The 26,042-nt window shown below is 53.4% G+C and overlaps 1 protein-coding gene across 1 annotated transcript; it reads left to right on the top strand.

The window, feature by feature from the left end:
- Positions 1-1,313: 1,313 nt before the first annotated feature.
- Positions 1,314-24,763, top strand: LOC105826461 (spermatogenesis-associated protein 31E1-like; the record flags this gene model as incomplete). The annotated part of the gene is made up of 6 exons (XM_012664448.1): positions 1,314-1,499; positions 2,843-2,900; positions 3,455-3,515; positions 3,775-5,263; positions 8,237-8,385; positions 24,564-24,763. Coding segments are annotated over exons 1-6 (2,143 nt in total), but the record flags the coding sequence as incomplete, so codon positions are not given.
- Positions 24,764-26,042: the final 1,279 nt, after the last annotated feature.

The raw sequence follows: 26,042 nt of genomic DNA, 5'->3' as shown, positions 1-26,042 counted from the left end.
ATGCAAACCCATTCCTGGTTCATGTGTGTTGCACATATGTTCCAATACTCTAGAGAATTGGGACTGTATTTTGGGCAGAGTAAGAAAAAATGGGATCGAGACAGTATTTGAAAGATTTTTATGGTTTTATGCCTTACATTTAAGTCTTTTATCCATCTTGAATTAATTTTTATAAATGGTTAGAGATAGAGGTTCTGTTTCATTCTCCTGCATGTGACTATCCAATTTTCCCAGCACCATTTATTGAATAGGGCTTCCTTTCCCCAGTGTATGTGTTGTCTGCTTTGTCGAAGATCACTTGGTTGTAGGTAAATGGTTTTATATCTGCATTCTCTGTTCTGTTCCATTGGTCTATGTCTCTATTTTTGTACCAATAGTATGCTGTTTGGGTTACTGTAACCTTGGAGAAAAATTTGAAGTCTGGTGATGTGATGCCTCCAGATTTGTTATTTTTGCTCAAGATTTCTTTGGCTATTTGGGTTCCATTTTGGTTCTAAACAAAGTGTAGATTTAAACAAAAGGAGGAAATGCTTAATTCTTGGATTTGAAAATAATGAATTAGTTTGTCAAATATGTGTGTGTGGGAATGTGTGTTACAGCAAGTTCTGTAAGTCTTTGTGTGGCTTTTGTAACTCAGAATTGTTATTTACTAAAGAAAAATCATTTAGGAGTTTATTTATATTTTTATTAACTTAGTTTTATGAATTTTAAGTAGCAAACCACTAGTTTGAATTTTTGTGTCAGAACATGAGTAAAGATAGCAAATGTTAATATGAACAATGACAACTAAAATATTCAAATTTCACAAATTAAATAAGTATAAACTAAAGTTCAGTTCTACTTCTGAATCAATGAGAATAGAAAACCTATTATGTGGGAAAATTATGAGGAGAGAGGAGATTTTCAGAGTAAGAATCCCTAGAACATAAGCACAATTCCTGGGAGAATTTCAGACTTTCAAAGGCTATGAAATTGGAGGGCCCAAGCCAAGATCTCCAGGGGATTAAAGGAATCAGGTAATGTCTGGGTTTTGGGGGGAAAGAATAGAACATTGACTGAGGTCTATCTCTGACAGGATGAGAGGGTGGAGCCTGAAGGAGGATCCAGAAGGCCCAGGGGGTGGAGGGATCTGCAGGGGAGGGTGGTAGTGGGGGGGCTGTGGTTCAGCCTTCTCCTCTCATCATCCCCCCACCCTCAGGAGCCCTTTGTGATGAGGGGCCACAGCTCTGTGATGCAGGTCTGGGCCCTGGTCAAGAGGCCCAAGGGAAACTCCCAGTGCTCAGCTGCTCTAGGGCAACAGTGTGATTCAGAAGATGGAGACTAATCTCATGCCTCTGAAAAGCATTAGTCCCCCATGGATGGGCACCAGATGCACTAACTGGGTGTTAAATATCTTCCTGGTCTTTATTTGTGGAATGGGGCTCTTCTTCCTGTTCATACTCTTTTGGCAGAGTGATCCATCCTCACCACGGCCTGGGCAGAAAAGAAGCATCAGGAAGGTAAGGAACCCTTGGCCCAGATCCAACAGAGAATGATTCTCTCTTTCTTTCTGCTATTATTTACACTTTTCCACATACACTAGAGACTCCTGAGATGGGAATCTCCTCATTTTTCTGGGCCCAGGCAGGGCAGGGCAGGGTTAGAGTGGCAGAGGATTTCTAACTGAAGCTCTCAGACACCTTGTGTGGGTACAGGAAGCATCAGGGCAAAATCAAATGCTGGGACTCAGCGGCCAGGACTGGACTATGAGAGAGTTGAGACCTGTGTGACAGGGCGACCCTGGGCCTGGTTTCATTGCTCATCAGTCGCCTTCCCATGGCTGGTGCCTTCGCCCAGCCTTTCCTCTGTGTGGGGTGATCTGAGGGCTGTGCCGAGCCCCTGAGAGCCTCCCATCAGAGGCTGGAGTGGCCTCTGGCCTCCTCAGGAAGCAGAATCCTGAGAGCTCAGAGGTGCCTGTAGGTCTGAGTCAGTGAATTTCTTGAGCAGAGTGTTAACGGGGAAAGAACACAAACTCTGTAAAACAATTTGAAGAGGTTTATTCTGAGTTAAATGTATATGACCATGGTCCAGAGCACATGGCCTCAAGAGGTTCTGAGAAAATGTGCCCAAGGTGACCAGGTTAGAGTTTGGTTTTATACATTCATGGAGACAGGAATTACATGTAAAATCATAAATCAATACATGGAAGGCATACATTGGTTTGGCCCCAAAAAGCAGGACATCTCAAAGTGGGGGTTCACAGATTATAGGTGGGTTCGAAGATTCTTTGATTTGTAATTGGTTAAAGAAATGAAGCTTGTCTAAAGCCTTGAAATGTTTCAAGTTAAGATAAGCAAGTCTGTTAATCAGAGACAAGCCAGGGATATATACCTGACTCAAGTGATCTCTTGAGTAAATTGACGGCCAGCAGGTGTGGTGTGACCTTTGTCTTGCATGGCCTTAGGACTGGTAATGATTTAGTATCTTACTGTTACAATGACTAATTCCAGAAGGGAGGGGCATGAGGAAGGGTATCTGACTTCCCTTCTCCTCTTGGCCACCAACTCAGTTTTAAGGTTTTTCTGGGGTCCCCTTGGCCCAGAGGGGGTCCATTCAGTTGGTTGGGGGGCTTAAGATTTATATTTAGTTCATAAGAACAGTGACAGAGGAAACCCATAGTTCTCCCATAGAAAATCCCTCTTTGCATTTTTCCACTTGACAAATGAGTAAAAGGAAAGAAAAGAAGACAGGGGTCCATTAGCCAGATGCAGAAGGTCACGTCCTCCACGAGCACTGAACGTCCGCGGCCTGTCTGGGTATGGGTGAGGACTGGTCCAGTCCCTTGATCTTTCTTGTCTCTCAGCATCCAGTGGGGATGATGGGAAGACCCAAGAGCAAGAACAACAGTAGTGCTCTAAAAGGTAAGGCTCTGCCACTCTGCCTGGATCACCGGAGGGGGGCTTAGCTTCATTGTCTCTGAGGGACGAGTCTCTGAGGAGGTCAGCTGCAGTGGCCTGGACTGGTGCGGGGGCTCCTGGGAAGGAGATCAGAACCCAAGATACTTCTCAGATCCCATGCTTGGAAGGAGGCCAGGTGGGCCAGGAAGGGGCACTGCCCAGGAGGACGTGGAGGGGGAAGGGGACACATAACAACCTGGATGTGGAGGTGGGGCCTCCAGGCCCAACTGTGGACAGCTGCTTGACCTGGCTAAGGCTGGCTCCTCTTCGAGGCAACCCCAGTGTTCTCTCCCACAGGGAGGGTGTGAGGACCCTGAGGATGGATGTGGGAGCAGTGTGTACGTGATAAAGCACTGCTCACCGCACTTCCTGTTGTCACTGCTGGGGTCACATGGCCTTGGACACTGATGTGTGTGCTCCAGGGCCTAAACCCCAAGGTCTGCCCTAGAGAGACATTCAGCCTCTTGCAAGATCCCCAGGCCCCTCCCTTGCCCTGTAACCCAGCCCCTAATTTCCAGCTTGCAGAGATTGCCTGAGGGAACTGGAGGGGGCTCGGGACCTGACTTTGCTTCTGCAGAGGTGAGGAACTCTCCCCTTCTCTCCCTGTCATCCTTCCTATTAGGGTCTGGGATGCCACCCCAGGGCCTGGGGCCAACCTGAGAGAGGGAGACCACGGGATAGGGACAGGATGTGACTAGAGCCCTGGGCTGGGGAGAAGCAGAGCTTTGTGAAGTCAGTGTTGGGACAGAGGAGGAGCCGTGGGCCGCAGGTGCCCACCCCTGCCTTGCCCCCTGGCCTACCCACTCCTGCTATAGCTTGTGCCTCCTGTCTCCTGCAGCCACCTGGGGAAGCTCTCATGTCCAGTCCCCCCGGGGGAGGAGTGCCAACCAGTGCCTGCCAGAGCCCACCAGCCACGTGGGGAGCGTGTGGAAGATGCTTCTCCTGCCACCTCGTCCCCATTGGCTTCCCCGACTCCCCTGACCAAGCACCCTCCGCCTGTGGCTTCCACCTTGTCAGTACAACCTCAAGGAGACCAATCTGACTTGAAGAGAGTCCCCCCAGGCACCATCCCAGAGAGCTCACCTACAGGTTACTCTTGTTATGTGCCTCCCGTGTGGGCCATCTCAGGCCTTGAATGCATCATTTTGTTCCTTTCCCGGTGGTGGGCGGTGGCCAAGGGCCTGTTCTCCCCCACCTTGCCACACTGCAAATCCCAGCAAGAGCCTCTTCTCCACCATCCACCAGAGGCTTGGTTCTGGGGAAACCCCACATACAGGCAGATGGAGGCTGGTGGCCCCACTTTCCTCAACCCTGATGGCTGGAAGCTCCTGGAAATATTCATCACCAAGCGAGCAGCATTGAAGCTGGGGAAGGAGAAAGAAAAGGAAGGGTCATTTCTGAAACAAATTAGCCCAGATTACCCTTGGGGTTCTCTGGGGAATATGATAAAGTCACTGGGCGAGGAGCAAGACACCACAACCCCACGCCCCTTCTGGAACATGCAAGAAAAACCAGAGCAGCTGTCCGGTCCTCAGGGCGAATTCCCAGGGAGCGGTCCGTGTGGGGCAGAAGACAAGCATGGGGCCTCCCTACCCTCCCAGCCTCCTGAGTCTGCAGGTGAAAGCAGCAAGGATGAACAGAAGATGGGGTCCAGGCACTCTGGAAGATTCTCTTGGAACGGCTCCCTAGGTGTCAGAGAAGACAAGAATCCAAGTGGACATCTAGGGCAAGATCTGGAGAGGGTCCCAGAAGATCCATGCACGGGTTCCAGCAATACCTCCGTGAAGCTTCTGGAGGAGAAGGAGGAGGAAGATGGTGACTTGACTGGGCCCCAGGGGTATAAATCAGGAAATTACTTACCAAGGGGCCCAGAGAAGCAGCAGCTTGAAAAAACTCTGAAATCTCACTTGGAGCGGAAGCCTGGGGAGATCGGCGAGGGCATGGTCCCTGTGCGTGCGCGGCAGTCCTGGCTTACTGCCAGCCGTGCCGTTGCCGAGTCTGACACCCGCACAAAACCCAGAAACCTGGCACCCCAGAGGGGTCAGAAATGCTATGTGGGCGCCTCCCGGGGGCTTTCCTTCCTCCATCCCTGTACTCAACAGATGCTAGAAGTACACATTATACGGTTTCGGGTGAGGCACAGGTGGCGTTCAAACCTCCAGTCCCTGGAGCCCATAAATCTCAAGGCTCAACCCCCACCCCTTGCACTCTCCACCCTTCTCTCCGTGGACATCCGTGAATTTGAGGACAACTCCATAGTCAAGGCTGCCAATTTCCTGGGAGAAACCTCCTTGGGAAGGTCCAAGAGAGAAGGTGTTAACAGGAAAGTCAGTCCTCACCCTGACTGGTTTTCTCCCTGCCCCCTCACCCAACTCCAAAACTGTTGATGTGCACATGAGTTCAGGATCTCTGGGGACCAGTAAAATCTCCCAATGATCTACAATTTCTGTTCCCCAGCATCCAGGAGAGCTATGTGTCCCATAATAAACTGGATACATGCAGAGAAAACCTGTTCTCATGTTAGCACATCCTCTGGTTTCTATTGCTTCCCAATAGATGGGTTTTTTGTCATCAGAGGAGGTGGCTTCTATCTGTAAGGTGCTGGGACACAGGGAGGGGGTCAGAGTCCACTCTCCCTTAGTGCAGCTTCTAGAAGGGAGGGGCATGGAGGAGGCTGACAGGTGCTTGCAGACCCACCCTCACCCCGGGGTCACTCACTGCACCTTGTTTTCATAACCCAATCATTAAAAAGAGCTTTTCGGGACTGGCAGGACTGGCAAACCCTATGGAGACCCCACCCCAGGACCTGGCTCACCCTGTCTTTCTCCACTTTCCCTCTGCTGGGAGCTTTGTGAAACTTATGGAAGAAGTACCCCTCAGGCTCCAGGAATGTGGGGATTCACAGGCTCTGAAGTGGGCTGGGAAGTTTTGGGACTGGGGGTGCTGGCTTTGGGTTCAGCGGAGAGATCTGGCCCCCATGGCTCTTATGATGGGGATCAGAGGACCCTTTGCAGTCCCTCCCTGCCAGTAGAAATGGGCTCTGCCAGCCCCTCTGGGCTCCGCCTTGGTGACAGGAGCATGCCCCTCCTGGCCTGATCCTTCCTCCCTTTGAGAGCTGTGGCCGAGACAGGACCAGAGTGACTGGATACAGAAGGAGGTGCCAGGGTCACATCCACACTCCAAGACCACCCACCTTCTCCTCTAGTGTGACTGCATACACAGGAGCCATCTGGTGGTGGCACATGGAGGATGAGGGCGGGTGTGGGAGAAGAAGAATCGGAGCGGTGGGAGCCAGGAAGGCAGCAGAGTGCATACACACCCTAAGCGGCGACCACCCAGTGCACCTGTAGGCCAAGGTGATTGGGCAGCGGCCCCATGGTGAGGGGCTGGACCAGGGGGCGCAAAGCTGTTGCAGGAAGGTGGCTTTTCCCCCTGCATATGTGACCAGCCTATACCATCACCTCTGGAATTCCAGAGAGGACAATTGGTTGACCAGCAGAAAAGCCAGTTCTTGGTACCTGTGGAATCACAGCCTGATGACCGTTACAGACACGTGGCCCAGGGCTGCTGGGGGTGGGGAGTGAAAGCTGGTGGAGCAGGGCCGGCTCCCAGGCTGCTCTTGGAGCTGGTCCTGCCTCGGCCAGGGATGGGGCAGTCTCCAGGGCGCCCAGCAGTGAGGGGGGCCTAGGACCCCAGGAAGACCGGGGCTGAGCAGTGACCTCAGAGACCCCCACAGAGACCTCTGACAGAGACCACCACAGGGACTGCTTACTAGTCCCCCAGAAGGGCCTCTGACAGATAACTCCACAGGGACCTCTGACAGAGAGAAATATTGACAGAGCCCATTAGTGACCTCTGAGAGAGACCCTCACTGAATACCACAGAGATCTCTGACACAGTTGCCCCCCAAGAGACTCCCACAGGACCTCTGACAGAGAGCCCCACAGAGATCTCTAACAGAGATCCACACTGAGATTTCTGATAGAGACCCATACTGAGATTTCTGATAGAGACCCACACTGAGACACCTCCACTTAGATCTCTGACAGAAACCTGCACTGAGACACCTCCACTTAGATCTCTGACAGAGACCTCCGACTGAGACCCCCACAGGGATCTCCAAAGACCTCTGACAGAGAGACACATAGTGTGCTCTAACAGAGACCTACACAGAGACCTCTGACACAGTCTCCCACAGAAACCTCTATCAGAGACCCATAATAAGAAATTCCCAGAGAAACTTCTGACGCAGATCTACCCTGAGACCTTCCACAGAGCTCTCTGACAGAGACACATCACAAAGACCTCCACAGTAACATCTGATAGAGACCCTCACTGAGAGACCCCACAGATACCTCTGTCAAAGACCCACAGTGAGAGACCTTTTATAGAGAGCTCTGACAAAGACCCACACCAGGAGGCTTGACACAGAGACCTCATATCCATTCTTCGGAGCACAAGATGTAGATCTCAGAGATTTGCCCTGTGCCCCCCAAAAATACTTGTGTATTTTTGTTGCACGAGTGTAAACCTTAACTCTTTCAAATAGCCAATATAATGTTTTGAGGAAAATCTGTAAAAATAAAATAGTATTAAAATGTTTAATTTAATGGTGCAAAGAAACTTCTGTATTATTAAATCTAAACCACTTATAAGTAAAATATGAATATCCTTGTAACTTTTGAAATTCTTGAAAGTAATATTTAGGTGTTCATAGAATACAAATTAAAAAGCAACTTTACTTCAAAATATTCTTTCTAATATGACACAAATTTATTTAAAATCTATTATCAAAAAAGATATATGTTTAAAATAATTTACATATGCAACTTGCAACAGCTGCATCTATTATGGTAAATATGATGTTCAAAAAAAATAAACAACTACCCCTCACCCACTTGAACATCTAATATGCCGAAAAGTCTAGACAACCTGTTGCTTATTAACAATCATATGCAAAATAGAGTAGTGATAAATAACTGCATTCACTTTCCCTGTTTAAAAATTATATTTGAATTATTCAAAATAATGAAAAATGTCCTTAAACATTACCTGTTTCAAAGATGTGTAAAAGAGAAGGTAGAAAAATATGACTGTATGCTCAGTGCCTAACAACTAAACTTCAGTTACGAATATATGTGTGTTCATACATACATATGTGCATGTGTATTTTAGCATTGTTAGATTTGTATTACCTATGCCAGTTTTTGCTGGAAAACACTGATTTCATTATTCTACAAAGCATAGCACGTCACAATCCGTAGGTTTGAAGCCTGAGTAACTGTCCTGTCTCCCTCCAGCTGCTTCTGTCAAGTTTGCCTGTGCTCTGCCGGCAGGCAGTTTGCCCAGGCACAGCGGAGCCAGGGGCAAAAGCAGGCCGGCGGGGCGAGTGGATGCAGACCTGGTGCGAGGTGGGCAGCCTGAAGCCGCCTTCTCCCTGTGCGATGGAGTGAGACTGGCACACGCGGAGGCTTGCCGAGTGCCCAGCACTGTGTGGAGCCCTGGCACACCGGGCTACGTCATTTGCAGTCCTGGCAGCAAGCCTGGGAGGAGGTGTCGTTATGATCCCCATTTTGTGGAGAGGAAGATGGCAGCTTGGGACGCTGGGGTCTCCCCAGCACAGCCACCCCTGGGCTGTGCTCACTGGGGCAGCAGGAACTCCCCAAAGGCCATAGTATTGAGCGCAGAGCTGGCAGCAGAGCCACCAGCCCCTGAGCAGGGGAAGGCCCTGCGCTGCCCCTCAGGCCCCTTCCTGGCCACTGGGGGTGGTGGCGGCTCCTGCACTCCCAGGACCACTGAGAGTCAGGTGTGGCCAGGGCCTGGGGAGCATTTGCCGCTTTTCTTTTTGCTGCTTCTTTTGAGAGAGGGACGTTTTTTTCCTCCGTTTTTCGTTTTTTGTCTGCCATGGCCTGCAGGACACTTCTGCTCAACAGAGCTACCCGCCCCCTCCTGTGCCTGGCTGGCACATTCAGCCCCCGCCCAGGCCAGGAGGAAGCCACAGACTGTGCCCTGCGCCCAGCAGTCAGGGCCTGCACTCAGGCTGGGCTGACACAGCCACACGCAGCGCGCACACCTGGGTAAGCACCTGCCATCCCTCCAGAGTCCTCCCCTCTGTCCCTCAGAGAGTCAGACCCTGGCCCAGGTGAGGCTCCTCCAAGTCTCCAGCCCCCTTGGGGTTTGGGGAGGGCGGCTGCCTCCAGATCGGGCCTTGGTCTCAGCCAGCCTGGGGCTTTAAGACCTGTCCCTGGAGCACTGAGGCCGGGCACTGTGTCAGGTCAAGGGCAGACGGGGCACTCCTCTCTCTGTAGGTCCTTCGGTGCCCAGTGCTGGGCTCCAGCAGGTGCACGATGAACACATGGCGACTTGGCCTCAGTAACAGTCACATGCTTGGCCTTCTTACTGTGGGCAGAGCCCAGGCTTGGGGACAGACAGTCCTCCAGCTAGCTGTTTCTGTAGGTGACCATGGTGCGGGGGAACTTGGTCCCCCACTTCATCCCCGTTCCAGAGAGAAGAGGGGATCAAAGGAGGCAAAGAGGGGGTCAGACCAGTGTCATGGAGCACATCAACTCCTCAGCCACTCCCTGGAGACAGTTCCCTAGCAGAGGCCACGGTGGATGGGGCAGGTGGCAGGGGTGCCACTCTCCAGGTACCAGCCCTTCAGAGGTGCATTCGTCTTGGGCTGAGATGCCTGGGAATCAGGCCCGCCCTGAGAGGCAGGTCTCACACTGTGAAGGGTCAGAGAGGTCACTGGGGGTGCTGAAGGTCCCAGGAGGACAGGCGTGGGAGGGAGTGTGGGGACTGGAGGAGGCTGCAGGGCACACGTGCCTATGACAGCCAGGGGGTTGGTGCTGGGGGGCCACCAGGCAGAGCCCAGCATCCTGGAGCCTCACAACACGATCCCGCTGTGCCCACGGCTTGCAGTGGCTCCCACAGCAACCTCTGTGAGCTCCCTTTCCCCATGGACAAAGCCAGGACGACAGCTCCCCAGATGCCTCCTGAGTGTGGGGACCTGACACAGTGCTGGGCCTCAGCGCTCCAGGGGCAGGTCCTGGAGCCCCAGGCTGGCTGAGACCAAGCCCCGATCTGGAAGAGACTGTGGGATTTGAACAGTATTCTGAGCTTCTTCCCTTCTCGGACATCATGAACAAGGTTAAAGACAAACAGCATAGTAGGGTCATATGTGCAGCATGAACCACAGGCCAAGCAGCTGTCTACTTACTTCCTTTTATACAAAAAGCCCTTACAAACCAATAAGATACAGACAGAGAGAGAATGAGAGAGAGCACCAACAGGAAAACATAAGCAAAGTGGAAGAGCAACTTTAAAAAGAAGCACCCATGTATTGATGGGCATTTGGGTTGTTTCCACATCTTCGCAATTGTAAATTGTGCTGCTATAAACATTCGAGTGTGCTTGTGGCCCTGGCTTGAGTGAGGCAAACGCACTTCATGTAACTACAATATTTGTACCCCCATAATATCCTGAATTAAAAAAAATAAATAAAGTAAAATAAAAGTTAAAAAATAAATAAATAAAAATAAAGAGAAGCACCATCAGCCTGCTTTTAGAATCTCTTGCCCCACACTTCCCAGCCAAGGCTACCCCCTCAGCCTGCCCCAGGACCTGTTGCCAGCTCACAAGCTGGGATTCTGCCCTCACATCCTGAGGGACGCTGGGGGACAGTGGATGGCTCTGGCCTTGGAGAAATGGCGGCCCTGTGTGTCAGGGCTCTTCCCTGGGAAAGCTGTGGACATCAACCTCAGCTCTCTGCTCCTCTGTGGGAACCTGCTGCCAAGGCTGGCTGTGGCCTGTGCACCTTGCCCCTCTGATCACCACCTCCCTGAGAGGGGCACCTCCAGGATACCACAGCCATGCGGTCCTGGCAGCATCTCTGTAAGTGTTCCCAGAACAGACTCTATTCTCAGAGGGCCTGGAAGTGGGAGGGATCCTAAAGTCAGGAGGTTGGGGATGCCAGGCCAAGGGGAAGCCTACCCGAGAGACAACACCCCACCTGTGTCTGGTGACTCCCCAGAGTTCAGCTCAGGCAGGGAGGAAGCACATGATTGTGGGAGAATCTTCTGCTCCAGGGTGGGCTCAGGGGCTGGGCAGGCCCCCAGCTGCTTCTTCCAGGGCAGGGGGACAGGGCAGGAAGAGAGGCCTGCAGTCTTGCCTGTGGGCTGCCTGGAGCCTGTGCACAGGCTGGGACCAAATCAAACACGTTTCTTCAAGGGAAGGGGAGGGAAGGAGGGAGGATGTCAGTGGGACAGGAGGATCTGAGGGGGAGTATCCCCTTCCCCTTCCCCATACCTGCCCCACCCCAAGACAGGGGATTCTGGGGCAGAGGTATCATCACTGTCAGCCCCAGCTTGGACTCAACCACCACTGCCAAGGGGCGGCCAGGGGCAGGCCAGGAGGTGGGCTGCCTTTCCGTTTGGAGGGGGAAGCGGCATTGCATAAATGCTTCCTTGGTCTGCCACTGCTATCTCTGCAAGCTCATATCAATGGAGGAGCTTGGTGAGTATTTGAGGAAGTGACATGAAGCTCAGGGAAGCAGTAACTGGCCCTGGTGAGTTGTGCAGAACAAGTCACAGAATGTGTGGTTTATTCAGTATCACACAGGTTTCCACACAGCGGAACTGAGGGGAATGGCTGCTGCCCAAAGATCCCAAATTGTGTTTTTAGCCATGATCTTTCCTTCCTTCTCTCGAAGAACTTTCATTGCCCCTTACAATTAACTGGAGCTCTACCATCCACAGAGCCCTCACCTGTGTCGGCTCAGGGAACACGCCCTTCCCCAGCATAGCATTCCCTTCTAGCATGAGGAGGGGTGTGCAGGTGGCAGAGCTGGGATGCAAACCCAGCAGGGCTCCAGCATCCAGTACTAACCTGACAGGGCAGACTCCTACCATCTGCTCTGATGACACAGGAAAGTGACTCCCAATGCTGGGAGCCACTCCCCTGGTCCCTGTTGCCTTCCTGGTTAAGCTATGGCTTAATTAACAAGGGATGGAATATTCATGGCAGGGCCATTGTTTTCCTGGAATTGGGGTGACATCCTCTATTCCTCCACCATCTTGGCTCTAATGGTTGGAACTTGCCCTGCCTCCATCCTGTTTGGATGGGGCAATTTGAAACTTTGAGCCTTTCTGACTCAGGTAATGCTGCAGCAACGCACACAGGAATGCCCAACACCTAAAACAGTACCTGCCAGTTCCTGTCTCGCTGCCTCCTCCCAGAGAGCCCAGGGCTTGACATAGACACCATGTAATTCCAGATAGGCAGGAGGCGGTGGGCAGGGCCGGTGGCACAGAGCCCACAGAGCAGCTCATCATGCAGCCATCGTGAGTACCCAGCCCTGTAGGTCTCATAGGGAGGCGTCCACAGGACTAGCGCAGCCTCCAGCTGGGTCCCCTCCCTTCAGGCATGACAATCCTGAGGCCAGGCCAGGAGCTCAGAGAGCAGCCCAGGTCTGTTGGCATCTGCCCTCATCATGAGGGAGGCGCACACAGAGCCTGTGGCCAACCAGTGGTAGCAACACCCCCAACTCCACATGTTTCCTGAGTCCCTGCCTTGCAACAGGCCCACATATTAGAGGTGTGGAAAGAACCTTTACTTCACTGCCCACCCCCCTTTCCAGGCCAGGTCATCTCTGGTGCCAGAAATGCCCAGGACGAAAACTCTGCAACTGGGTAAAGCTGGCTGGCCCTGTGACATCTCTACCTCACACTTCTGTCCAGCCCATGACCTGCTGCCCATCCCTTTTCCCACGGTGAGACTCTCGCCAGGCCCCTCTAGCTAATGTCACTCAGCTTCTGCCTGGGAAGGCCCAGGAGCCATTGGAACCGTACTGGTAGTTGAGAGGGAAACTTCCCTTCACCATGACATGGCCACACTCCAGCCCCACCTGCACCCCCACTCAATTGAGCGCTGAACTGCTCAAGGTCCCACTGCTGGTTCCTGCTAGCGTGCTAGAGCAGGAGGTCACAGGGACAGGGTACCCCAGGCCTGTGGGAGGAGGAAGGGTCAGCGAGCTGGAGGGCCACGTGCAGGTGCAGCTCCCTGTGGGGCAGCCTCCCCTCCGTGCCCCCAGCCACTGTGTCCTGACCCAAGGTGCACACACCCCTTCAGATGACCTGGGTTCCTCTGTTCTCTCTTCCCCCTGCCATCGAAATCTTCTGTGAAGAGTCATAGTTACATTTCTCACCAGATGGGCATCTCCCAGTCAAACATTTTAGTCCATTAAAAAGTCAATGCCACCCACTAGTGCGTGTGTCTTGGGGAATCCATTCCGGGAGAGAACCATCCATCTCCTTCTCCCCTGCCCTGTCTGACCAAGGGGAAGGTAGAGGGTACTGCTCCCTCCCTGGCAGAGCAGCTGGCCTGTCCAGGCCTCCAGACTTCCAGGACCTTGACCTTCATGGTGTATCCCATCCCTCTCTCCACCCGGGGCACTTTCCAAAAGGCCCCTGAGGCTGCCTGCATGGAGGATGGTCACCTGTGCCAACCCCAGGCCTACTGTGGCAGAGCCAGCCTGGCTCAGCCCCGAGGGCTGTGGCTCCAATACCTAGTCCTGGTGAGCGCAGGCCCAGCCAGGCCTCCCTGAGGGCCACGGTCAGGGATGCCACAGCCCGAAGGCCCAGCACCTGCCCTCTGGGACCTACTGTCTAGTGAGGGACAGAGTAGCCTGGAGAAGATGGCATGAAATTACTGCAGAGATGGGTGGGTAGAGCTGCAGCCATTAAATACAGCCAATAAAAATGTACTGCAACGAGTAAAGCAAGGGCCCGGTGTCCAGTGTCCAGGATCCACTGGAAAAGGGACCAAATACAAATATATCATCAGCTAGAAAAAGGTGCAATGAGCTGACATTAAGGGCGCACAAAGCAATGCCATTTTTATACCAGATGCATCTACCAACCATCAAAAGTAAACACAAGTGCTGGAGCCCTCAGGAGACATCGGTGTGGGATAGAGTCCATGCTCTCTGTTGCAGCCTGGGCCCAGGGTGCTGGACAGCTGTCTCACAATCGCAGCAAGAGCCTCAGGCAGTTTGTACACTTTGATCCAGTAATTCCAATGTGGGAAAGATTCTGAAAGGGGAAAAAGTCATTTATGAAAAAATGTTCGAAACAGCACAAATTTAAGTATTAAAAACAAAGCAACAAGGAAACACCACAAAGGCCCAATGATAAGAAAATATAGTGCAGTGGCTCACACCTGTAATCCCAACGCTTTGGGAGGGGGAGGCAAGAGGTTTGCTAGAGGCCAGGAGTTGAAGACCACTCTGGCAACATAGAGAGACACCATCTCTACAAAAACTTAGCCATGTGTGATGATGCACGCCTGTAGCCATGTGCAGTGACGCACAGCTGTAGTCCCAGCTACTTGGGAGGCTGAGACAGGAGGATCGCTTGAGCCCAGGAGATGGAGGTTGCAGTGAGCTGTGATCGAACCACTGCTTTCCATTTGTCCGTTTTTATCCAGCTTTTTCTTCCCCCTCTTCGTGCTTTCTTTTGAATAGACTGAAATTCCCCCAGCACCACCAACTGCATTTTTTTTCCTTCTATGGGTTTGGAATCTACACATCCTAGTACTATTCTTTCAGTGTCCTCCTTGAAGTTTTATACTGCATTCTGCCTAGCAATTTAACAAAGCCTAAAATTAAGCAAATGTTAACTCCCTCCATAACATACTGCAAGGATGTAGAATGCTTTAACTCTGATCACTCCCTTTTCATATTTTTCAGCTGCTCACTTACATCTATCTTGTATTCTTTTCTTCAGTTCTGCGAACTACACACAGATGTTGGTATACACACAGCTTTATTATTGTTTCAAATAAGTGATTAGATTTTCAGGAGTGTCACTGGCTTACCAGCTACTAGATTCTAAGTAATCATAACAGCCCTCTGCTTTTCCTTTCTCAATAAACTTCTTTATTAGCATTTCTTCAGTGAAGGTGTGTTGGTGTTAAATGCTCTTAAAGATTTTATTTTTCTGTGAATGCCCATTTCGCTTCATTCTTGAAAGACAAGTCTATGATGCTTGGTTGGTAATTAATCCCTCTCAGAACTTTGAGAGTTCACAGGTCTCTGCATTTCGTTGTTGTTTGTTATTTCTATCTGAGGCTGCTTTTGACATCTTCTCTTTGATACTCGTGTTCTACAATTCCAATATGGTGTTGCTGTGAATGTGGATTTCTTTTTCGCTTTATTACTAGGGATATGAATGTCTTCCTTAATTTAAAGATTGGTGACTCTTTTCAATTCTGGGCAATTCCCATAAATTACAGGTATTTTGTCTTCCCCTGTAGGATTCCTTTCAGAACTCAGATCACACGCATGGACTTTGTCACTCTTTTCACCCTGTTGTCCCTTAACGTCTTTCATATTTTCCATCTCTTTTTCTCTCTGTGGTTAGCGATAGTTATTTATTTCAGATCTGTCTTCTAATTTGCTGAGGCTCTCTTCACCTATATCTAATCAGCTGTTTCAAAATCCACTGAATTCTTTATATCAGTGATTCAATTTTCACTTCTAGATATTGTTCTTTTTCAATTCTACTTGATCATTTTGATAGAAAAGATGCTTATTCTTTCCATTCTATTACCTCTTTAAACATACAAAATAAACTTTATATTCTAAAGATACTATCAATATCTATGTTTATTTTGATCTCATTTGATAGTTTGTTATTTCTGCTGATTCTCCTTTATGGTGGTTTGTTGTCTCATGCATTTTGTTTTTATTTTTGTCATGAGCACGTTTCCTAGAAATGAATGTGTCAGTATAGAGAAGTGAATTTGAAATACATCAATCCTTGTAGTACTAGCAGAGTGTTTGGTTCTGCCAGGTGCTCCCCCCAACTAAAGACTACTTAAAATATTAGCTTGTGAATTTGGGGGCCACACACTCACTATAAAGTTGACCAGTGCTAATTTATGGTTCAAAATTCACTGGGGAAGGTTTGTTTTATTTTTTTGTCCAAAGTCCACACTAGAGCCAAAGGTAAAACCAGAAATTTCCCTACAAATACCCTCTGTGGGAGAAGTTTTTTCTCCGTATCACCATTAGGGACATTGTCTTTCAGAGGTCCTGGCTTTTAGAGGGCTTAGACAGTATAGCCCTAAAATTAGAAATTAAATCCCTGTCCCCAGATTATAGAGGACACATGTTCATTTATTTGTTTAATCTATTTTAAATTTTTATTTGGTTTTTAATTGATAAATAAAAATTGTGTATATTTATGGGATACAATGTTTTGATATATGCACACAATGTGGAATGATTAAGTCAAGCTAATTAACATATTCATCACATCATATATTTGCCATTATTTTGTGATGCAAACATTTAAAATCTACTTCCTTTGTAAATTTGAAATAAAAAATATGGAATGCTTCAAAATTTGTATGTCACCCTTGCTCAGGGTGACATATGTCATCGTGCTAATCATCTCTGTAGTGTTTTCATTTTAGCATATGTGCTGCTTAAGTGAGCACAAGGATGTAAGTTTATCTTCACTTTTCTGTCATATTTTCCATCTCTGTCTACAAGTGATACACTTTTGAGAAATCCTTGTGTCTAATCTTCCTATTTATTAATTCAATACAACAGCATCGATTCTGTTCTTTGGGCCATTTACTGAGTATAGTATACCAAAAGCAAAGTTTTTAATTTTAGGTTTTACATTGATTCCCTTTTTTTAAAAAAATAGAGATGAGGCCTTGCACCATCGCCTGGGCTGGAGTGCAGTGACATAATCGCAGCTCACTGCAACCTCGAACTCCAGGGCTCAAGGGATCCCTGCTTCAGCCTCCCAAGTAGCTGGAACTACAGGTGCTCACCACTACATCTGGCTAATTTTTTTTTATTTTTTGTAGAGACCAGGTCTCCCTGTGTTGCTCAAGCTGGTCTCGAATTCTTGGCTTCAAGGGATCCTCCTGCCTCAGCCTCCCAAAGTGCTGGGATTATAGGTGTGAGCCACTGCACCCGCCTTGCTGGTTCTTTTTGTTGGACACAGCATTTGCTTCCTCTCTTTAAGGATAGCAATCAGCTTAATTCAACAATTCCTTCTGCTTAGCTTTATTCTTTCTAATCGGTGGGTTTCAGTTTAACTGTTTCTTGAGCTTTCAACTACTTCTTTTCCTAAACTATTTGGCGAAGGCCCTCCCCCCCTTGTGTGCTCCCCCTTGGATCTGAGATCCCTCTCTACACGTATGAAGGCCACCCGCAGCTGCCTGCTTGGGAGCATTTGGTGGGGGCAAGAAGTGCTTCTGGGCAAGTGTGCCTGTAGCTTGCTTGATCTCCCAGGGTGTCTCCAGTCACCCAAGGTATTGTCCGGCCTTTCCATCCCGCATGTCTGTGCAGGGCTCTCACCTGAGGACAGGTCTTCCATAGCTCGTGGTCTGGACAAGCAGTGTGGGGGGCATCACAGCCCAGACATCCTCCGGATGGAGGCTCACTTGTGGTATCCATGAGGGAAGGAAAGAAACTGTCTAGCTTCCTCCCTAGAGAATGGAACTGTGATTAATGCTACATGTGCCTTTGTCATGTTGAGATGCACCCTAGCCTACAGGTTGTATCTTCCCACCCCCTCCTGCTTCACCTTGCAGTGAGATTCACAAGGAAAAGGCGTACAAGATGTGTGCAACCCCTATGTTAAAGTATTCTTTTCAAAAAGTTAAAAAGACTTAAGCAGAGTTTTTGACTCCTAAGCAACTATAGAACAAAGGCACGCTAAGGATTTAGTAACACATGAATGAATGATCTGTAAAAGAGCATTTTGAGAAACCTGAACTCTACAGGCATTTATAAAAGAGTGTTAGACTGAGATTGTTAGGTTACAAAAAAGGTGATTAATGTCCCACAGGGCAATAAATCTTTGTAGTTATCTTTATTTTTCCTGAGTTGCTGGGACTACAGGCCTGTGCCACCAGGCCCCGGTAATTTTTTCTGTTTTTAGTAGAGACAGGGTCTAACTCTTGCTCAGGCTGGTCCCGCCGGAATGGGGTGCGAGCCCTTGCCCAATCCCTCCAGCCCTGTTTGGGCAGGTGCGCTGGCCTCCGAGGACCGGTTCGGTGGGGGGGAGAGGGGGGTGCCCAGCGCGGCAGCCTTCTCCCGAACCAGGGGAGGGGAGACCACTGGGGAAGGGGGGGTCTCCAAGGGCCGCTAGGCTGGGCCGGATGGGGGGCGAACGCGCCGCGGGCTTGCAGGGAAAATCTCAAGCTCCGTGTGGAGAGGACTTGTGTATGGGATGGCGGGCTGGCGCCAGAGGGGGTCCTTGTGTTCCCCGGCACCATGGGGTGGACGCTCCATCTGCTTTTGCTCTCAGGCGGAGGGACGCACCAGCACGTGGAGGGTGCAGCCCCTCCCAGACCTGGGCCACCGGGCCGGGGTCTTTCTAGCCCTCTGCCCCCTCTCATCCCCAGGACGGCTCTGGCGCCCCCACTCCTCTCCCTGCACCCTCGGCTCAGCTCCCCAGGCTAGAGACGCTCTGGCGGCCCAGAGCGCGGGGGCAGGGGCAGAGGCAGCGGGGGTTGCAGGGTGCAGCCCGGCCCCATGGTGGGGGCGCAGCGTGGGGAGGAGGAGGGTGCTGGCGCTTGGCTGGGTCTGAGCTAAGCCATGCCCCGGGAGCCAGTTTCCGGCCACGGCAGCAGCCGGGTCCGGGGAAGGGCTGGCGGCTAAGCCCAGGGAGCCCGCAGCGGAGCTCTCCCCTTGGCCTGCGTTCCCGCCGCCGCCGCCGCCGCGGCTGCTGCAGTGTCCCGGCTCCGCCGCTCGCGCCGCCAGCCGCCGGGGAAGAGAGGGGCGCCGGGGAAGAGACGGGCGCCTGCTGGAGAGGCCGGGCGGGCAGGCGAGGGAGCCGCGAAGGGGAAGGGGGCGGGCGGAGAGGGCAGCAGGGCGACAGGGAGAAGGGGAGGGAGAGGAGAGCGAGGAGAGCTGGAGAGAGCGAGCGCGGAGAGGAGCGGGAGGGGGAGGAAAAAGACGCGCAGGCAGAGGCATTTGGAATTCCCGAGCTAGGGTTGGCGGGAGACTTTTTTGAATCCTGCCTTCCTTTTGGTGCTGAAGAAGCCACTCCGGTCTGCGGGCCTCTTAGCTCTGACCGGACCGTTCCTGGGCGCCGACACCCTGGGGTGGATTTCTTTCCTATTTGCGTTAATTCTGCCCCCTCCCTCTCCGCTTCCTTCCAGCCCTTCCCTAGCACGTCGCCTCTCCCCCCGCCTCCTCGCCCCTCCTGGGGAGCGCAGAAGGATCCGACCCGCGGGGACTCATCTTCTTCCGGGATGGAGGAGCGGAGGGGAGGGCTGACCTCGGACCGGGCTGTCGCCTCAGAAGCAGATGCACACGCAGCTACGGGTCTGCCTGATTGTGCTGGGCCGGGGGGCGTCGAGGGGCGCCCCCTGCCCTCCTTTCATCCCACCCCCTCCAGCCAGAGGCGAGAGTCGCAGGACTCGGGATCTGCATCGAGTGGACCAGCTGGAATCTCCGCATTGAATTTGGGGTTGAATATTACTGTTTGGCCATTATTATTATTGTTGTTTTTTTAACCCAAGGGAGAAAGGCAAAAAAGCCTGTGGGATTTATTTAACGTGATCTTGGCCTTCTACATCTGTTTTCTTTTTAGGTGAGTACCTGCGGCCGGTGTGCTCCCCGCCTGCGAGAAGCTGGGGACTTGCAGCGAGCGGGGCGGGGGCCGGAGGCTGCGGGCGACAGGTCGGCTCTGGGGAGCCCAGCAGGCCCGGCGGCGAGGACGCGGGCAGAGGGACCCTAGCCGCAGGGGAATCAGGAAGGGGACTCGCCACCTCCAGACTGTCCCTGCACGCACGCACAGACACATACCCTCTATCACTGACACACCGTGATATCGCTCATTTCCCTCAAATAATGGGTTTAAATTGCGGCAACTTAAGAAAAAACATCCAACTCTTGATCTGGAAGAGAGAAGGGCAGGGAGAGGCTCAGTGGCGCGGAGAGAAAATCCGGCCAGTGGCACCTTTCCCGTCGGCTCCCCGGGTCGCTGGCGGTGGAGGGCGTGGGTTTCTCTGGGGGCTCCTGCTTGGACATCTGCGGGGAAGCGCTGGCAGTCACCGCCACCTGCCTGGCCGCAGCCCACTCGCGAGCCCCTCCCAGCGGCTCCGCTCCCTGGAGCACTTTTCAAATTTCTCCCCACCCTTTGCCCTGCCTCCCACCCAGACCCGAGCCAGATGGGTGTGCCGGCGTGGAGGATGCGAGCAGCTGTTCCCTACCTCTGGGGGGCGGCGGGGAGGAAGGGAGGCCAAAGTTTGCTTCCTCTGGTGAAGACCGTGGGAGGCCCTGGAGGAAAAGGGATCTGAACAAAGAGCACTGCTTGTGCCGCAAGCCCCCTCCCTCCTGGGCAGGGAGGAGGGGCTGCCTGGGGCCCCTGAACCCCACAGTTTCTTTCCCACACAGAATTCCTAGCCCCTGGATCCCTTGTACACTATGCGAAATCTCAGCTTCCTGGGAAGCTGGGGTCTAGAGAAAGCATCTTGGGGGAAGGCGAGGAAAAGAGGGTGTTTGCCAGGCTGTGTGCCAAGCAGAGTGCCAGGCAAGGCTCCTGCCAGGGAGTGGGTGCTCCACAGAGGGAGCCTGGTAACTAAGGTGTGTGTGTCTGTGTCTGTGTGTGTGTGTTGGGGGGACTCACACCTGCTTCAGCGCAGGTGCTGTTCCAGCCCCTCTGGCTGGCTGTGTGGCCAGTGGAGAGCCAGGCTGCCCAGTGGGGTCCTGATTACACTCTTCTGTCCTGCAGGAGGGGCTCTGGGAAGGCCCAGAGTTCCAGGTAGGAGCTGGTCAGGGAGCTGTGTGTGGCCTAAGAAGCACCCTCCAGCCTGGGATAGGAAATTTATTCATGGGTGTCTATGCTGGTCTGGCCCAGAGCCCTGTCCTTGCACCCTCCCTCTTCCTGCCCACCCTTGGCCTGAGTTCCCCAGGGGACAAGGCCCTGCCCTGGGGTGTGGCCTCCACTGTCCAGCCTCCCTCAGCTTCTCTCTGCGGTGGGAGAGTCTGATGGGGCAGCTGGAAGGTGCTCTGGGCCCACTGTGGTCCCCAGCCCTTCCTGGCAACCCTAGCAAGTGGGCTCTCGATCTGAAGGGACTATTATAAAACCTGCCCTTTTCTCCCACTGCTGGTTTGAAAACCCAGGTTTCTGGCTCTGAGAAAGATCAGTGCCAAGAAGAAAAGAAAATCGTATTTCAGGCAGAGCAGTCAGATTGCCCACTGAGCTGCTGCACAGCCCCCGGCTGTAGGGCTCCCAGATTTGGGCACCTTCTGAGGGCCTGGGAAAGAGGAGAGCAGCCCTGGTGGGGGCCCTTACCCCCTCCAGGCCCACACCTCCTGCTGCAGGCAGCTTCCCCAGCTGAGAAGGCTGAGGAGTTAACTCTCTTCTCCTTCCCAGAAGTGGCATTGGAGTCATGCTCATGGTGGATGTGTGTGTGTGAGATGATGTGCATGGCGGGATGGTCAGAGATCCCCCCCACTCCTGTGTCTGTGACCCTGGGGGCTGAGTGTTGAGAGGAGGGGGTGAGAAGACGGGAGGAGTGGGCTAAGCATTTCCTTGGGTCACGGCCCTTCAGTTCCCCTTCCCTTGAGAAGTCCCTTTACAGAGCTGGCCTGAGAAGCTCTGGGTTAGGCCAGTGCAAAGGAACGGATGAGGTGGCGTTAAGGAAGCTTCAGCGCAAGGGACCTTTTCCTGGCAAGGAGCTAGTTGGAAATGCCACTGGTTCCTCCCAAGATTCTGAGTGGGGTCTCGGGGTGGAGGACCACTGGTGGAGAGAGAGGCCTTTCTTGCCCAGCCATCCTGACCTGTGTTGGCTGACCCAGGGACAGAAGGAGCTGGGGTACGTGGCTGGGAGGGGATAGGGGTGGTCAGGGGCCCACTCCCAACTGGCTTTCTGGCTCTGGTGGGGATGCTGAACGCAGGAGGGCAGCTGTCACTGTGTCGTCTCTCATTCCCCCTACTCCATGTGTCTGTAGAAGCTGCTCCCACATCTGTTCTTGATGGGTCCAAGTTTTCCCCTGATTTAGGATTGAGAGACATCACCAGGATCCCTTCTGCCCTTTACTCTCAGGATCTTTGGCTAAAGGCTCCAGGTCACCATGATTCCTTCCTCTGGCGGGGCTTGGTTTGTTCTGGGGGTCACGAGGAGGACTGGAAGAGTCAAGGACACTTCAGGGAAAGGATGCCCTGGCCCTTTGTAGACCATGTCCCTGCCCTGGTCTCATGTGCCAGTTGGCAGAAGCCCTCACTTTTGGCAGGGGAGCTGTGTGAGATTGTGTCAGGATCATCAGCTGTAGAGCAGGCAGAGCGAGTGTCCTTATTGCCCAACCCCCTGGGTAACTGACACCCTGACCTTTAAGCCTGCTGTCAATTCTGAGCCTACAGAAGGCCGAGGGTGCTAGGAGGTCCCGTTCCCATCCCCCTCTGACAGCGCAACCTTCGCCTCAGTCTAGGTGGCAGGGGAGAAGCCCAGTGGGACGCCAGGCATAGTGGAGGGCCCAGGGCTGTGCTCTCCCCGAGGCTCCAGCTGGCTGGGTGGGGGCAGCAGGTGTGGGCTGGGCCATGTGGGCTCAGCTGCTCTTGAGGGGCCCACATGCACCCGGGTCCTAGTCAGGGAGACAGAAGTCTGCTGAGGCCGAGAAAGGAAGGTGTTGCCTCAGCTCGAGTGGAGGACACTTCTCCAGCCGGTGCCGGGCCTCCCGCTCCGTGCTGATTTCTTTTCTGGTCTGTCTTAGTCTGGCCACATCCTCCAGCCTTCCTGGTCTGGGGTAGAGTTGTGCTCAGTGGGAGGGCGACATGTCTTTTGCTCTGGCCCCCCAAAGCCTGCTCCACCCCAGGCCCACCCTGTTCCTCTTCTCAGGTCTCCTGGGGGTGGGCCCCCTGCCCAGTGCCACCAGGAGTGAACCCTGGGGCTGGCAGGAAGGATGGCCTGCTGCTCAGTGCTCCACCTCTAGATGCCCCTGTCTCCCTGCACTAGCGCCCCCTGAGCAGGGCGTCCTAGGGGAGGGCAGGAGGCTGTTCTGGCTAGGAGTGGGGGGATTCTGGGGTATTCCAGGAGGGGACTTCTGGCCTGCGATTTATTATGTTTTGGGGCGAGATGGAGTGGAAGAAGCCTCCCAAACCACTCTTTGGGTCTTGGAAATGGCAGTCGTGGCTCTGGGCATGGTGTGGGCTTTCCCTGGTGCGGGATCTGGAGTTAGGGGCTCAGGAGATGACAGGGAGGCTGGGGAGATGTCTACATCTGGAGGAAACCATTTGGGGAGCTTGGCTCTGAAAGGATGAGGCGAGCCACTCCCTGCCCTTCACCTCCCAGTCCTCTTCCCCACCTCTCCATCTGGGGCACTGTGGCCGTGGGCACAGGGCAGCGGCAGGGGGGTGGGTGTTGCTGTTTCTGGAGGAGCCGGGCTCCATCGGCCGGCAGGGTCTTTCCCTTTTGCAATCGATTTATCATTTGGCTTTTGGAAGGAAGAAAAACAAAAGAGCGATGAGGGGTGGGGGGACAGTTTCAGAGGAGGAGAGGTAAAAAAAGAGGAGGGGGGAGAGAGAGGGAGGCAGGAAGAGAGAACAAGGCCATTCACAGAGCACAGGTGAAGGGGACAGAGACAGAGCTTGGGAGCATCAGCAAGAGAAGTGTAAGAGACAGAGACAGGAGAGCACAGGGGGAGGACGTGGAGGTGCTCACCAGGCTCGCTAAAGCATGTTCTTCTGGAGGGCACTGGGTGGAACTTGTCCCTTGGAAGGCAAGTTTTCAGGTCTCCCTTGGGTGTGAAGTTGGTCTGGAAGGTGTGGGGGTGCAGAGGCCAGCAAGGGCAGCTCTTCCCTCCTGGGCTCCTCTCTTCAGTCTTCTCTCAAAGTCCAGCAGCTCAGAACGACTGACTAGGGGCCAGAGGGAGCGTTTCGCCTCTGTGTGTCACCTGGAGTTGTCATCTACCTTCTTGGGGCCTCAGTTTCCCTGGGGTAAACTGCGGGGGCTGCACTCTGCGGTTTCTGTGAGGTCCCAACATGCTTTGGAAGTTCCCTGACTTTGAACGGCTTCCAAGGCTCAACGCAGCGCCTCGGCTGGAGCTGGGCTCGTGGGAGCCTTGGGCGGGATTTCGTTGTGATCCCCCCTGCACACCCCAGCAAGCCCTGCAGCCCCCGGCTCACTGCTGAGGCCACGACCTTGTTCTCATGACATTCTTCTCCGGACTCCTGGCGTCCCAGACTGTCTGTGGCCTTGAGTGACAGCCTTCCTGCCTTGTTGTGCTGCGCTCCTAGGCCCAGGGCACGTGCTGAGGAGGAATGGACAGGCAACCTGAAAAGACACTGGTGGAGCCACGGCAGAGTGACAGCCTGAGTCCTCCCCGGGTGTGAGGAGGGCCGCTCCACTGAGTTGGTCCTGGTGTGCTGTGGTGTGAAACGGGAGTGAAGTTCCCAGAAGGGCCCCAGCCCCGAGCCTGCGTCTTGGGTGGCAGACCGGGGCGGCCCCCATTCGCGCTCCTCTTCCCTCCACCCCACCTACACAGGACGCTGCTCTTTGGCCAGTCCTTCCTGCAGGGCAGCCAGCTCCGCGGCTGGCGCCCCACAGTGGACTGTGTCCAGGCCAATGAGCCACATGAGGCCGAATCCAATGCAGCTCCAGCTCCTGCTACCTCACACTGTGGCAGTGTCTGGCAGGCCCCGACCCCAACACCACGTGGGCCAACAAGGAGTGCCAGGCAGCCCTGGAGGTCCTGCAGGAGAGCTGGCTGTACGGCCGCCACTGCAGGTGGGGCATGAAGAAGGAGCTGCAGTGCTTGCAGATCTACCGGAGCACCAACCTGGGCTGGACTGAGGGTAAGCACAGGGTAGGGTAGGGTGGGGTGGGGGCGTGGTGAGGGAGTGTGGCGGGCCAAGGGTTCAGGAGGGAGGGCTCGGTAATGGGGTGAACTGGCCAGCTCGCTACGTCTACCTGCCAGGGGAGCCTAGAACCCAGAGGAAGTGGCTGCCCCACCCAGGAGAAGGCCAGGAGAGACGGAGACCAGTGGAGGTGACAGCTGGAGGAGGGGGAGGGAGGTGATGGAAGGAGGACACAAGCTGGAGGATGGGGAGGTGAGCAGGGGTGGGGCAGGAGCAGGACCCTGTGACTCTAGCAGGCACAGTGTGAAGTGGGCCCAGAAGGCAAGAGTCACCTGGAGAAGTGAGAGCCGGTGGGAAAAGGGGCAGGTGCGTGCATGCTGAGTTCCCTGCCCTGCCGGGAGGCCGCCCCTAGTCCACCCTCCCTGCTCCTGCCTGCCTGCTCCTGGGAGGCATGCCCTCCACCTGGCTTCCGGACCCCATGGCTGGCCTAGGCACCTTCCACAGCGCTGGGGGCAGTCCTGGTCCTTCCATTGCCTGCGCTCTCCCTGACTCCCCTCACCTGTGTAACCCACTTGCTCTTGAGTCTCAGCTTGGAGCCTGCCTCTTCCAGGAAGGCTCTTTAGGTTTGATGACAAGGGCTTAGATGCCCCTCCAAGCTGCCACCACAGCACCCTGCGCTGTCCCTATCACAGCAGTCATGCTCTAAATGACAGAAGCCCCTCACTCATTTGCACCCCACCCCTGCACGTGCTCCATGTAGGGGGAGGCTGCACTGGCTTGTTCCCACTGTTCCCACACCTAGCACACAGTACACTCTCAATAAATGTTTGTTGAGCTAATAAATGATCGTGTGGCCGAGGTAGCCAACCCTCCTGAAGTGGGTGACAGGTGTGTCAGGAGCAGCAGCCCAGGCTTGAGGGGGAGGGCAGGGCGGTGGGCCTGTTTTGGGTGTATGCCTCTTGTCGGCCACATCCTACAGATCTGGAGTGCCCTGGAGCAAGATCGAGGAGTGCGCATCAGCCTGTTGGTGGTCACCAGAGCCAAGGACATGACCACGGTGGGAGGAGGGCAGTGACAGACTCCGGGGACCACTGGCATTTAAGGGTGGGCAGGGAAGGAAGCAGATGGGAACTGGGGGTGGGGATGGTGAATGTGGACAACTCCTTCTAGAACTTTGTATGGAGGGGAGAGAACAAACGATGATATATATTAACATGTAGTTTGAAAGACGGGAGAGGGCGGAGCAGTTGAATCCTAAGGTAGGACAGTGGTGGTG

This window comes from Propithecus coquereli, unplaced genomic scaffold (assembly GCF_000956105.1).
Source record: "Propithecus coquereli isolate 6110/MARCELLA unplaced genomic scaffold, Pcoq_1.0 Scaffold890, whole genome shotgun sequence".
NCBI classification, from domain to species: Eukaryota; Metazoa; Chordata; class Mammalia; order Primates; family Indriidae; genus Propithecus; species Propithecus coquereli.
The sequence above is the reverse complement of the archived record's forward strand: the minus strand, read 5'-3'. Positions and strand labels throughout refer to the sequence as shown.